Source organism: Nematolebias whitei, chromosome 10 (genome assembly GCF_014905685.2).
Source record: "Nematolebias whitei isolate Nwh7 chromosome 10, NemWhi1, whole genome shotgun sequence".
Classification (NCBI taxonomy): domain Eukaryota; kingdom Metazoa; phylum Chordata; class Actinopteri; order Cyprinodontiformes; family Rivulidae; genus Nematolebias; species Nematolebias whitei.
This window is the reverse complement of record NC_056507.1, coordinates 29851898-29865616: the sequence shown is the minus strand read 5'-3', so window position 1 is coordinate 29865616 and position 13719 is coordinate 29851898. Positions and strand designations below refer to the sequence as shown.

Genomic DNA, 13719 nt, shown 5'->3' with positions numbered 1-13719 from the left:
GTGTGGAGCGTACAGGTTCAAAACACAGATCCCCTGGTGTTGTAAGCTACTGAATAGTAGTGAGTTTTTAAATGGGATTTGAAAACCGAGAGAGAGGGGGCCAGTCTGACAAGCAGAGGTAACTCGTTCCAAAGTCTTAGTCCTTAGTCTTGCCACAGAGAAGGCCCTGTCACCTCTGCGCTTAAGACGAGTCCCTGGAACTGTGAGGAGCAACTGGCCCGCTGACTTCAGGGAACGGGGTGGAACATACAGCTGTAGCAGATCAGAGAGAGGGGGGGGGGGGGGAACTGTTCAGTGATTTGTAGACATACAGGAGTATTTTGAACTGGATTCGAAGGTGAACCGGTAACCAGTGCAGGGAGGCTAAAACTGGTGTAATGTGCCCTCTTTTGCCTGTACTGGTTAAAAATCGGGCTGCTACATTCTGGACTAGTTGTAGTCGTGCAATGGAGGTCTGACTGATACCAAACAGGAGCGAATTGCAGTAATCAAGCCTAGATGTAATGAATGCATGTATTACTGTCTCCAGGTTATTTTTGGATAATATGGGCTTCAGTTTAGACAGCCGCCTCAGCTGGAAGAAACATGATTTAACAATCATGTTTACATGATTGTTAAGTTTCAGGGAAGGGTCCATTATCACTCCCAGATTAGTGACTGTTTTTCTGACATGGATAGAGTGGAAAGGTCGATGCAGTGGTTTGTGATCGTGTCACTGGGAGGGAAAAACATGACTTCAGACTTCTTTTCATTGAAACTTAAGAAGTTTAAAGCCATCCAGTCCCTGATGTCAGCCAGGCAGTCGAGCAGAGGTTGAATAGAGCATGTACCATTGTGTCTTAGGGGGAAGTAAATTAGACAGTCATTGGCGTAGAAGTGAAAGGGTATGTTGTGTTTCCAGAAAATAGCACCAAGTGGCAGCAGGTATAGAGAGAATAGGAGGGGACCCAGGATGGACCCCTGCGGAACCCCCCATTTAAGCTCTGTAGCTGCAGAACTAAAATCCTTGATGGAGACACAAAATGATCTGTCAGTGAAGTAGGATCTGAACCAATTGAGGGCTGACCCTGTGATGCCCACCCACTGCTTCAACCTAGCAATGAGGATCTCATGGTCGATGGTGTCAAAGGAGGCTGTGAGGTCCAATAGGACAAGCAGCACAGAATCACCGGTATCTGTGGATCTGAAGATGTCACTAAAAACCTTCAATAGGGCAGTTTCAGTGCTGTGGAGAGGTTTAAAGCCACATTGGAAAAGCTCTAAGATGGCGTGATCCTCCAGGAAGCACTTCAACTGGGACTCAACTATTTTCTTCAGTATTTTAAAAACAAATGGGAGTTTGGAGACAGGCCGGAAGTTGGAAACGACTGAGGGGTCAAGGTTTGGTTTTTTCAGGAGAGGCTGGACAGCAGCATGTTTAAAGGTTTTTGGCACCACACCAATGGATAAACTACTGTCTACTATAGCCAGAATGGACGGACCTAGAGTAGGAAAAACCTCCTAGTAGTCGAGGGGGGACCACATCAAAGGGGGAACCAGAAGGTTTCAAGCTGCACATGACCTGCTCTAGAGAAGATAGAGTGATGGGATCAAAATGGTCAAATGGAGCTACAGATTGAGGTGGGATGGATGAGTCATGAGTTGGAGGGGAAATGAGAGCCCGGGTGGTCGCAATTTTTTTTTAAAAGAAATGTAAGAAGTTGTCGCACAGCTCAGTCAAGGCTTCCAAAGGTGATGGTTCAGTGAGGTGGAGAACAGAGTTTAGGGAGGAGAAGAGGACACGTGGGTTGTGAGAGTTTCAGGTAATGATATCAGAAAAGTATTTGGGTTTAGCAGCTTTTACTGCTTTCTGATAACGATGCCAACTCTCTTTAAGTATTTGAAAAGAGACCTGCAGCCTGTCTTTCCTCCACTTGCGCTCCGCCCTCCTACATTGCTGCCTAACGGCCTTGGTGACGTCACTCAGCCAAGGTTCTGCTCTGAGTTTTGATTTTCTAGTTTTAACAGGCGCAACATGATCCAGAGTCTTTAAGCAGACAGAGTTGAACAGCTCCTCAGTGGTGGTGAGAAACACCGAGGGCTGAATGATCATTTCAGAGTTATAAGCATCTGTGAAATATGCGGCAGTGAAATGGTTAATGGTCCAGCTACTACGTGCAGGAATGCACGGCTTAGGATGGAGGAGGGTGAACTCAAACTGGACTGGCATGTGGTCTGAAAAAACATTATCACCAATTTCAAGATTACTAACGGTCACATCACGTGTTAAAACAAGGTCCAGTGTATGTCCACACTCTTGGGTGGGACCGTTTACATGCTGAGTTAGATTAAATGAGTCCAATAAATCTAAAAAGTCCTTAACCAAGGGCTTCTCCTGACAGCACACGTGCAAACTAAAGTGATTTTGGTGTGATTTCAGCCAAGAAATCAGAAAACTCATTTATGAAATCCTTAGACCGAGGTGGGCGGTAGACGAGCGCACATAACGTCCAAGGCGAATGGCCGAGTTCAAAGATGCTCAGCTCAAAGCTGGCGCGGGAAACTGGGATGGGCAGTTGTTTACAGTCAAAAGTTGGTTTGAATATTGTTAATAATCCACCACCGCGCCGGCCTAATGGCGCCGATACACAGATTGCCCCATTCTACACAAATTGATCCAACCTACATAGATTGTCCCACTCTACACAGATTGCTACAACCTACATAGATTGTCTCAATCTACACAAATGCTCCAACCTACATAGATTGCCCCAATCTACACAGATTGTTCTAATTTATATATTACCCCAGTCTTCATAGATTGCTCTAACCTACATAGATTGCCCCAATCTACACAGATTAAGCCAACCTATATAGATTGCCCCAGTCTTCACAGATTGCTTCAACCTACATAGATTGCTCCAATCTACACAGATTGCCCCAATCTACACAGATTGATCCAACCTACATAGATTGCCCAATCTACACAGATTGTCACTGAACTATTATCACACTTGGCATAATGCTGAACTTCACAATAACACGGTCAAATAAAGAATTATGAAGTGTACAGGAAAATAATCGTACATTACATAAACATTTCAAAGTATCAGGACGAAGATCAATAAACATTATATTTTCATCACAAACCCCATGTTTTTCTTTGTTTTCCCATAGAAGCTGCACCTGGACCAGCTATTTTGTGTCTGTCTGTGTCCGTTTCTGTCCTCTTGAACCCCTGTCAGTGGGAGCAGATGGTGGCCCATCCTGAGCCTGGTTCTGGTTCTGTTGGAGGTTTCTAGGAGAGACATTCCTTTCCACTGTTCTGTGCTGCTCAGGGTGAGAGATTACAAAAAAGTGAAGATTTGACACAATCTGCTGGATTCCTTAGCTACAGTATATAACTTTTACTAATCATCAGCTCGTAATACTTTGTGACTACATTATATTAAACTAGGAATTAATTGACTGTAACTGGATTTGAGTTGCAGGATTTAGCCTTGTCTTGTGCTCTGAGATTACTTTTGCTGTGAGTTTAATTAAACTAAATGATAAACATTTCATAAACACACTAGAGCTTACCTCTTTAATCTGTTGTTGCAGATCCGTGACCAGGTTGGCTTTATGAGTTCCAGGCCCGTGGCTGAAGTTAAGCACAGACGAAGCCCAGAAAACAGAAACGCTGGTTTCCTTCATGTTAGGCCACAAACAGCCTGCAGGTTGGCCAAGAAGAAGCTACAATGACAGTGACGTACTCTCGTAGAGTTGCTGATGCAGGTTTGGGGACTTTCTTTCACCTTCTTCTGCGATGGAAGGGCAGCATCTACAAACTGCTCTACAGAGAGTTCATCATCTTCACGCTGCTCTACTACATCCTCAGTGTTGTTTATAGGTAACCACTCGTTGAGTTCTAGTCTAATTTATTTTCTAACTAAAGAGAAAGGTGTTGATTTCATGCAAATGCCAATTAACTCTTGCAAACGAGTCCTCGAGGCTCAATGGGAACTAACCTGTATAAATAAAGGTTGAATGAAAATATTCATTCTAGTGTCTCTGGTGTGACAAAACAGATACAAACAGATCAGAGACGAGAAAGAGATGTTTAAATTTAATTAGAAAATGTGCTTTGAACCATGAAAATGAATTTTACAAAGTGTAATTTGCTCTTTGGGAATATAATAAGCTCAAATTTTAACTTTTAGCTCTGAAACTTTATGTAATTTTACTTTTTAAGCCTATACTAAACTAATTTATTGACATTATTGTTTTTGATTTGCTTACTGTAAACAGTCGCCATTTAAAGCTGCTTTGGTAGATCTGCAGTAGTCCTGCAGTTTCTGTATAATTGCTTAATGGTTTGGGTTCAAGTCCATTTAAGCATTTGAAGATCAATTAAAAAAAATTAATTTATAAAATTGGAAAAGTTTAGAATACCGAACTTAGTTAAAATATTACAGTGATGAAATCTGATTGGCTTTTGGTGTAAAACCTTCAAGACCCAATTGAGACTTTCCAATGGTTTGTTTGGTGAGTCTGTGACCAGACAGTAGCTCCATAAGACAAATGTGAGAAAATCAATGAGTTCAAGAACATCTTGCACAATGAAGTGTCAAACCTTTTCTAATAATTTTAAAACAATTTATGTTTGATCTAACGGTTTTGCAGATTTTATCAACATGGCTCTTAAAATTTAGCTGAACATCCAAAATTATTCCTAAATATTTTTCCTGTGATACTTGTTCAATAAAATCCCTGTTGATTCAAATAGGCAAGGACTGCGATAGAGCGTTATTTATTGAAAAGCAAATACATTTAGTTTTCATTGTATTAAGGGCTAATCAGGAGTCATTTAGCCATGCTAATATTTTCTGTAAGCGGTTGTTCAGTTTTTTACTGACTACAACACTGCTTTTACCCAACGCATGAATGATAGTGTTGTCAGCATACATTTGAAAATTAACTTTAGGATCAATTTTGGGAAGATTATTAATATACAGGATGAAAAGGATGGGACCAAAAATAGTTCCTTGAGGGATCCCTGTTTCAATTTTGAGAAAACAAGATTTACTATTGTTGATGACGGCACATTGTTCACATATCCCAATTATTACAATATTAGTATAGTTACTATTTTATAGTCTTTATTTGTTGCAATGGGCAGCACGGTGGCGCAACTGGTAGAGCTGCTGCCTCTCAGTGAGCAGGTCCCTGGTTCAAACCCCGGTCCAGGGGCCTTTCTGGGTGGAGTTTGCATGTTCTCTCCGTGCATGCGTGGGTTTTCTCCGGGTACTCCGGTTTCCTCCCACAGACCAAAAACATGCATGTTAGGCTGATTGGTAACTCTAAATTGTCCCTAGGTGTGAGTGAGAGAGTGAATGATTGTTTGTGTCTATGTGGCCCTGTGATGGACTTGCGACCTGTCCAGGGTGTACACCGCCCCTCGCACAGTGATTGCTGGACATGGGCACCAGCGACCCCTGTGACCCAAAATGGAATAAGCGGGTAAAGATAATGGATGGATGGATGGATTTGTTGCAATTTAAGAAGAGGGTGAGAGTTGGAACACAACTAATATTTTATTGTGTATTATTTCATCTTTTATGTAACCTGTAAAACTTCCAGTTATCATTAAGATACAACTTCTCTTCTTTCAGAAAGTCTGGCAACCGCTTTTGAACATAACTAAAGCTTTTTCATACTTAAAAATAATCCTTGACATGAATACAATTGTGTATGGGGGTGGGGGGGCAGTGGCGCAGAGGTTAGAGAAGGTGAGCCTGTGATCGGAAGGTTGCCAGTTTGGCTCCCCAGGCAGACAACATCAAAATGTGGATGGAAAAGGTGAAGCATCCACACTCGCCTCCACCCTCATTTGCCTCACCTTGGGCCCTTGAGCAAGGTTTTTAACCACCACCATCTGCTCCCCTGGGTGCCCTAGATAGCAGCTCTCTGCTCCACCCAAAGGGTCGTGGTGGCTCAGTGGTCTGTTGTTGTGTGGCGACCCCTGAAGAAGGGAGCAGCCCAAAGAAGAAGACTATACAACTGTGTATTGTGTCTAATAGTGGTCCCTTCAATCATTTTTAGAGTCTTGCAGAATAACAATGACAATATTTCACAGAAAAACATGTGACTAAAGCAGAAACCATTTTCAGTAAGGAGGTGGCGAGCCACAAATGGAAAACAAAAAATGTATCATAAATCTGCCTCAACCTGCTTGTCACAGACTTCACCTCAGCTCTTCTAAAATGTACATTTTTCCCACCAGACTTGTGTTAAACAGTGACCAGAAGAGGCTGTTTGAGAAACTGTCGATATATTGTGACCGCTACGCAGAGCTCATTCCTGTGTCGTTTGTGCTAGGTGAGTCAGCTGTGGCTGATTTCCTCCTTTAAAATGTGAACTTCAATAGGCTGAGCTCTTATCTTGTTGAACACTACAATTTAAATCTGTCAGTGTTTCCGTTTACCAGGTTTTTATGTGACCCTGGTTGTGTCTCGATGGTGGGGTCAGTTTGAGAATGTACCCTGGCCGGATCGTTTGGCGGTGTTGGTGGCAGGCCACGTTCGTGGAACTGATGAGGCCGCAAGGCTGACCCGAAGAACTCTGATGCGCTACGTCAACCTCTCTGGTGTACTTATCTACCGCTCTGTAAGCACAGCTGTCTACAAGAGGTTTCCCACCATGGAGCATCTGGTCCAGGCAGGTAGGCTGTGGTGACAAGACCAAATTCCACGCTCATGGTCCTGATAGTTTACACACAGGTTGTGTCTACTAGTTTTAAAGAAGTTATGAAGCAAGATCTCTTAAAGACCCATGACAGAGATTCAGAACTAATCTTTTAACTGAGACTGGAACAGTTTGGCTGCTTCCATCTCCACAGTGTGTTTATTTCTCTCAGGTTTGATGACCTCGGAAGAGCTGAGACATCTAGAGGATCTTCCCTCCCCGCATAATAAGTTCTGGGTGCCCTGCGTGTGGTTTGTCAACCTGGCTCTGAGAGCTCGGACCGAGGGGCGCATCAACAACGACGTGGCACTCACGGCCATTCTCGCTGTAGGTGTTTCATCTGCTTCTGTCTGCAGGACCGAAGAGCGGGGACTTGGCTTCTAAATGTTTTTCAATTGCTTGAACTTGTTCTTCATCGTTCAGGAGTTGAACAGTCTACGGGAGAAGTGTATGAAGCTGTACGGTTATGACTGGATCAGCCTGCCTCTCGTCTATACTCAGGTTATGGTCACACTTTGCCAGTTTGTCCCCAGAAATTTGAACAGTAGCAACCTGCCATTAGTTCTTTGAAACAGTGAACTAACTGAGAATAACTGTTTTAATCAGGTGGTAACAGTTGCAGTCTACAGCTTCTTCTTGGCTTGTCTGATTGGTCGTCAGTTCTTGGATCCAACTCAGGGTTATCCTGGTCATGATGTAGAGTTCTACCTACCAATTTTCACACTGCTGCAGTTTTTCTTCTATGTTGGTTGGCTTAAGGTGAAGCACGGCAGATAGATCATCCCATCTTTTGTCAGTTGTGCGGATTTAGATATGTTTTCTTCTTATGGTCTCAGGTGGCTGAGCAACTTATAAACCCTTTTGGTGAGGATGATGATGACTTTGAAACCAATTGGCTGGTGGATCGCAACTTGCAGGTGTGGATCTGTAACAAATTATTTGCCCTATATATATGTTTTGCCTATAAACATGTGACTTTTTTATGTTATATAGGTGTCGTTGCTGTCTGTGGATGAAATGTATGACAGCCTGCCACTGATTGAGAAGGACATGTACTGGAATGAGTTGGAACCAGAGCCTCCCTACACTCCTGCCAGTGCTGAACATCGTAAGCCATCCTTCATGGGCTCGGCACTGGATATCAGGTAAATCAATGCTTTGTTTCTGCAGGAAATCAAATGTTGTGCACTTGACATGTGGACAACCATTTTCTTGATCACCCTCAGCATTCCCAAGGAGGAGATGGAGTTTCAGTCCAACCTGGAGCAGATCAAAGAAAACGAAGAGGCCAACTATTCCACCCCGCTGCTTGGAGGGTTGGGTCGTCTCTTAGGTGTCCAGTCCCCTAACTTCTCTCGCTCGTCCAGGGTTGCTTTGCTGCGCCGCCGCCCTGGGGCCCCATTAAGTCGCTTCCCTCTTTACTTGCATCCCGGAGCACCGATCGCTTCAAATCAAACTTGCCAGCCTTTAAACCAAGAGCAAGATCCAGACTATTCCTTCTCTACAATGCCCTTGTATGAGAGACCAGGATTTTACAGCTGCCCACAAACACCCATCCACAGTGTGCCCCCTACGTTGCCTCGCCCTCGAAACACCCGGAGAACCCAATCTGAATGGGCTCGCAGCTGTAGCTCTATGGCCCCTCAAATGGTGGGCTCACAGTTGTTGCCTCCTAACACTCCTAACCTTCCACCTCCACCATCTTCAGCATTACCCTGGGTGAGTGGGAACAGCGAGATGCAGAGTGGTCTGGCATTCTCCTTCCCCGACCCACCACAACTTTGTCCAATATCTAAACTCAGACCAGGACACGGCCTCCTGTCTCGCCGCCCTCCTCACCTTCGCCTAACGTTGGAAGCCACACCCTCAGCGGATGGTCAGCCTGGACCCCCCAGTGCTCAGGCCAACGGAAGCGGAGGTGAAAGAGTGTTCTCATTTACTGCCCCCTCTCACACAGTGGTACTAAACCCCAGTAATCCCAACAGCAGCTCCAGTAGCATTAATGCAACAAGCACCAACAGTGCTGGCACAACAGGAAGTCTCTGTAATGGAATAAACCACAGTAATTTCAGTAACCATGGGAACTTCAGCTCAAATACATGGGTAAGCAATGGGGAAACAAATGGCGGGCTAAGCAACAACACAATTTCCACGTCATCACAGACGCAGCAAGAAACCAATCTGGAAAATTCATCCAATGATTCAGGGATCTCATTGGTTGAAGGGAACTTGCTGGATGTTCTGGTGGACAGTGGGGTGAAGAACTTTGCAGGAGAAAGAATGCAGGATTGAGAAAAAAAAAGGGTCTGACTGTAAAAAATATATTTGACATGGATGCATCTACCGTCATGCCCCACTGGTTTGAAAAATAATAATTCTGAAGACTTGAGTCTTTTGCATACATCTTATCTTTCTTTTGGAGCAAGAAGTGACCATTTCTGGACAAAATGTTAAGAACTTGAGAATTGTTTAACTTGACTGGCGAAAATTTTTTTTTAGATTTAATATTAGTTGTGGAATTATTATTTTTAAATAATCACTTGTACATAGATCAGAATGACATAACTGTCTAAAACACAAATGACGTGTACCAAAAACATATCTATTTAGCAATTACTTTTTAATAGAGCCTGAATCTTTCATATAATCTATTGGAAGTTCAAGTATCTTTATTATCCCTGAGGGGCAATTAGTTTCAGTCAGTAGATATAAAACATCCATACTACACAAGACATTAAAATTACAATATGGAAGTCAATGTTCATTGAGAAGCTTGATCCCTCCAGGGATGATTTTTTTCAGTCTGTTTGTCCTGCGTCCAGATGGAAGCAACATGAACTCACCATGGAGGGGATGATCAGGATCTGCCAGAATCAGCCTGGCCTTGTTCACTGACCTCGCCTTGTGCAGGTCAGTGAGGTTCTGCAGAGCTATGACAGCAGTTTTGCTGCACATCTTGACAATCCCTGAGAGTTTGTTCCTGTTTTTGCACGTTAACATTTCAAACCAACAGGTGAAGGTAAAAGTTAAGACTCAATAAAACATTCTCATAAAAGTCAAATCAACATTAAAACCAGAGCTTCCAATAAAAATACATTCTCTGGTATGCCTTCTGACAAAGTGAGTTCACATGGGGGTCAAAGGTCAGTTTGTCATCACGAACAGTTCCCAGATATTTATATGATGCACCACCTCAACAGCTTCACCGTTAATGACCACAGGAGCTGCAACTGAAGAGTCTTTTCTAAAATCAATGACCATCTTGTCTTAGAAACATTTAGCTTTAAAAAGGAACAAGTCTTTTCAACCGGACGTCCCAAAATTATTTCAAGTTCTCCATTAATCCACTTTTCCAGAATGAAGTCTCACAGAACTGACCTGCTTCTTGTGTAAATCCACCTCAAGAGCTTTAACTGGCACTACATGAAAGGATTTAAAGTTTACATCTAAAATGAGTGACAAGAAAAACTGGATCCTTTCTCTTTTTAACTCCTAAATGTCTGTTTGTGTATTATTGAATAAATCTCCATTGGCATGTTGTGCATCATTACACTGCTTTAATAAAAAATAAAATAGACATTGAAAATTAGTAACACACTTTATTTTTTTCATCAAACAAGAATACTAATTACACATTTTGACTGGTAAACAAAACAAATTGTAATAAATTAAGCAACTACAGAAAAAAACATCGGTAGGCATCAGAAAATGGCAAACACAGAAAACAACAAACAACTCTTAAATGTCATGTTTTAATGATATGCAATTCCTTTTCCTAATGTGTCTTTAATACGTTTTTGCTTTTTTTCATGTGAACATAGAGTACAAAACTTGAAAAAGGAAAACAGAGAAAAGTAACGGAATCTGTTGTGAAGTTTATCTGAAACTAAATAAACAGCAAAATAAATAAAAATTAACTCCTGGAAGTAAAATGTGTAAAATAAATAATAAAAGTGTGGTTTCTTTGGCTGTGTTTCAGTTTTTTTGTTGGTTTATAATTCGTGTAATCTTGTAATCTATGGCTAGAACGTGAAGGGAAGCAATTGTTCTTTTAAATGGTGACAAGGTGAAAGTGTCAACTATCTTACAGTCAGAAATAAACCACATTTTAAGATAAATGTTTCCCATGTTCTCTCCGTGCATACGTGGGTTTTCTCCAGGTACTCTGGTTTCCTCCCACAGACCAAAATGGACTGGAGACCTGTCCAGGGTGTCCCCCACCTCTTGCACAGTGACTGCTGGATATGGGCACCAGTGACCCCCATGACCCAAATAGGAAGAAGCGGGTAAAAGATAACGGATGATGTTTCCCTTGTAAAATAAAGCCAAATTATAAAACTGTGTTACCGTGGCACAGCCCAGTCTCAATAAAACTGATCCTGAAAGAGCAACACACCTAAACACTGACAGCACCAGTAAAATAAATATAAAAACATAATAGCTCTCTAAAAGCTTAGAATAAAAAAAAAATGCTCAGAAATCTTAGGAGATAAAACAACATTATTTATACGCATTAGGTGTTGCAGAAGTGGCCGATCAGCTGCAGCTCTAACTGCCCTCCTGGCCCATGGTGTGTTTGTCGAACAGGTACTCAGCCATGCCGTTCTGAGGCGCTCCCAGACGGCGCAGGTTTGAGATCCAGTCTGCCAGCTGTTTGATGGATTTCACCTGCTCGTCCAGGAAATGTGTGTCGATGAAGTCACACATCTGTAAATGGAAGAAACGCACAAAAAAAAGATTATTGCATTTTGCTGTGAGATCAAATTGAAAGAGTGTACAGCATGTCCTGGTGGTTTGCTCCTCACGTGAGGATCGTTGTGGTCAGCTGCCAGTTTCTGCAGCTCCAGCAGGGATTGGTTTACACTTTTCTCCAGCTGTAACGCACACTCCAGAGCCTCCAGGCTGCTCCCCCACTCATCTCTATCAGGTTTCTGGCATAAAAAAAATGTTCAAAAGTGTTATTTGCTTGCAAAAATAAACTTAAAATAGCCTGATAATCATTGAAGGAATGAATCCTGCCCAGTGCGATGTACGTTTTAATGCCAGGGTATTAAACTAAAATTATTTAATGTTGAAAAATGACAAAGTTGTAGCCATTTTGAAAATAATAATATATATCTAACACTTAAGAGGATGTGCAGTGAATGATCATGCTTAACTTTTAACGTCATGCCAGAAAGCCTCAGCTATAGCTATTTTTGTGTTGGCTAATGTGGATTAGTTGTGGCAAACATCTTGAACTGAACTGGCTTCAGTTGTAGACGTACATCTAACGATTACTTTCTAAAAGTTTCATAAATAAATGTGTGCTGGTTTATGAGATATTTAGGGAAAATATATAAAAAAAAACAAGGGAAATAACATTAAAGTCTGCCTTTGCTTCTTGAGGCACTGTCTGGACACACCTTGACGTCCTGGAGAAAGATCCTGCCTCCACGTTTGTTCTGCAGACTCATCAGCTTCTCTGCATGCTCACGCTCCTCTTTAGACTGTGCGCTAAAGAACTTGGCAAAATTTGGCAGGCATTTATCATCCCTGTCGAAATAGTAGGCCTAAATATAGAAACGGGAAAAACATGTTTACTTTCTTGTAAATTGATACGTGGCTTTGGTAAACTGGTGAAGATTCTCAGTCATCCAAGACATGATAAATAAAAAAAATTTAAATAAAAAAAAAAGTGGTTTTGGTAACAAAATGCTAATTTCCAAGCATCTCTTACCATGGACAGATAAACGTAGGAGGCATACAGCTCCAGGTTGATCTGTCTGTTCACTGCAGCCTCGCAGTCCTGGTGGAAGTTCTGTCGAATTAGTGAACTCATTTCTGTGTAAGAAAAACAAAAACAGTCAAGTGGACAATACTCTGCTGAAGGTTGAAATAAAAACAGGAAATTTAAAGTCACATTTGACACATTCAATAAAACTATAGGTTTAATTTGGTCAGATTGGTATCAGACGTTTTAAACATGTTACACTGTGACTAAATGGCTTCTTCTTTCTGGATTTTAATCTGGTCTTCACATATAAGACTAATGAAAGTGTGTTTATCAGTATCTGTGACGCACAGAGTAATCTCAAAAAGACATGTGTTTATCTGGCCTGCATGTAGACCATGACTGAGCAAAAACACAAGATAATATAAAAAATGTGCATGCATTTAGTTTAATTTTCTGACTATTTATAATCTAATAAACATGCTTTGATATTTTAGGATTTGTCCTTGTGACATATAATTATACAACAAAGTGGGTGAAAGTTAAATATCCTTTACACTTAACCATATAATTATAGGTACAATTTCTGAACTTCTCCGGGTTATAATAAAAAAAAAATACATAAAAAGTATTAAATTTTTAACGTGTATTTATTTTAAGATCATTTGCTGAAGATTTCCTGAACCGACTCCGCATTGATCCAAAAACAGCCTGCAGTGAAATAATTAAATTAGCACGAGACATTTTATTAATTTGCAAACTGCAACAGACAAAAATAAACAATGCTAATGTTGCGTGAACACATTAGCTAAAGCGCGTTTTCGATATTATTCTGAACAGATCGTCGACTAAATTTCTGATAATAAATTAAAAAGCTATCTGTAGAATCCTGCCCCTGGGATTAATAATCTAAAGAGAATCATACCTGCTTTGAGGAACAGCTACTCGTTTCTGAACTGTTAGCGACCTGTATCTCAAATGTCGGTTGACCCTGAACGTTACAGCTTGGTGCAAACGCGCGCACGGTTTGATGACGTCAGACAGTCGCCTCATTGCTAACGCTGCATTTACGGGACACGGAGAGCTCGGAAATTTTCTGTTGTGTTTACTTGTCATATGCAGGTTAACACAGGGTTAACAGTACAAAGGAATGCTTAGGATGAGAAGAACCGATTTGACTTGCTAAAAAAAAGAAAAATCAAAGGACAAACAAGAAATACTAAAAGCATGCAATTAGGGTACCCCCCCTCCCAAAAAAAAAGTACCAAAAAGTGAAAAAGTAATTATAATATTTACAATGT

At 41.4% G+C, this 13719-nt stretch overlaps 2 protein-coding genes across 2 annotated transcripts; one reads left to right on the top strand and one right to left on the bottom strand.

Annotated features, from left to right (window-relative positions):
- Positions 1–3716: 3716 nt before the first annotated feature.
- Positions 3717–9006, top strand: best1 (bestrophin 1). The gene is made up of 9 exons (XM_037682963.1): positions 3717–3871; positions 6245–6339; positions 6449–6682; positions 6878–7032; positions 7129–7206; positions 7312–7464; positions 7542–7622; positions 7699–7850; positions 7932–9006. The coding sequence occupies exons 1-9, from the start codon at positions 3720–3722 to the stop codon at positions 8995–8997; spliced, it is 2166 nt and encodes a 721-aa protein (XP_037538891.1). The 5' UTR covers positions 3717–3719; the 3' UTR covers positions 8998–9006.
- Positions 9007–10954: 1948 nt separating this feature from the next.
- Positions 10955–13434, bottom strand: fth1b (ferritin, heavy polypeptide 1b). Its single transcript, XM_037682962.1, has 5 exons — positions 13344–13434; positions 12425–12528; positions 12111–12257; positions 11511–11636; positions 10955–11412 (listed from the first exon to the last, which is right to left on the bottom strand). The coding sequence occupies exons 2-5, from the start codon at positions 12524–12526 to the stop codon at positions 11254–11256; spliced, it is 534 nt and encodes a 177-aa protein (XP_037538890.1). The 5' UTR covers positions 12527–12528; positions 13344–13434; the 3' UTR covers positions 10955–11253.
- Positions 13435–13719: the final 285 nt, after the last annotated feature.

Bases quoted from the DNA above. Each gene is read 5' to 3' on its own strand.
- best1 (XM_037682963.1), top strand. From the start codon at position 3,720: ATGACAGTGACGTACTCTCGTAGAGTTGCTGATGCAGGTTTGGGGACT. The intron at 3,872-6,244 runs GTAACCACTCGT...TTTTCCCACCAG, and splicing joins ATCCTCAGTGTTGTTTATAG to ACTTGTGTTAAACAGTGACC. The intron at 6,683-6,877 runs GTAGGCTGTGGT...TATTTCTCTCAG, and splicing joins GGAGCATCTGGTCCAGGCAG to GTTTGATGACCTCGGAAGAG.
- fth1b (XM_037682962.1), bottom strand. From the start codon at position 12,526: ATGAGTTCACTAATTCGACAGAACTTCCACCAGGACTGCGAGGCTGCA. The intron at 12,258-12,424 runs GTAAGAGATGCT...TTCTATATTTAG, and splicing joins CCTACGTTTATCTGTCCATG to GCCTACTATTTCGACAGGGA. The intron at 11,637-12,110 runs GTGTGTCCAGAC...TTTTTATGCCAG, and splicing joins TCTTTCTCCAGGACGTCAAG to AAACCTGATAGAGATGAGTG.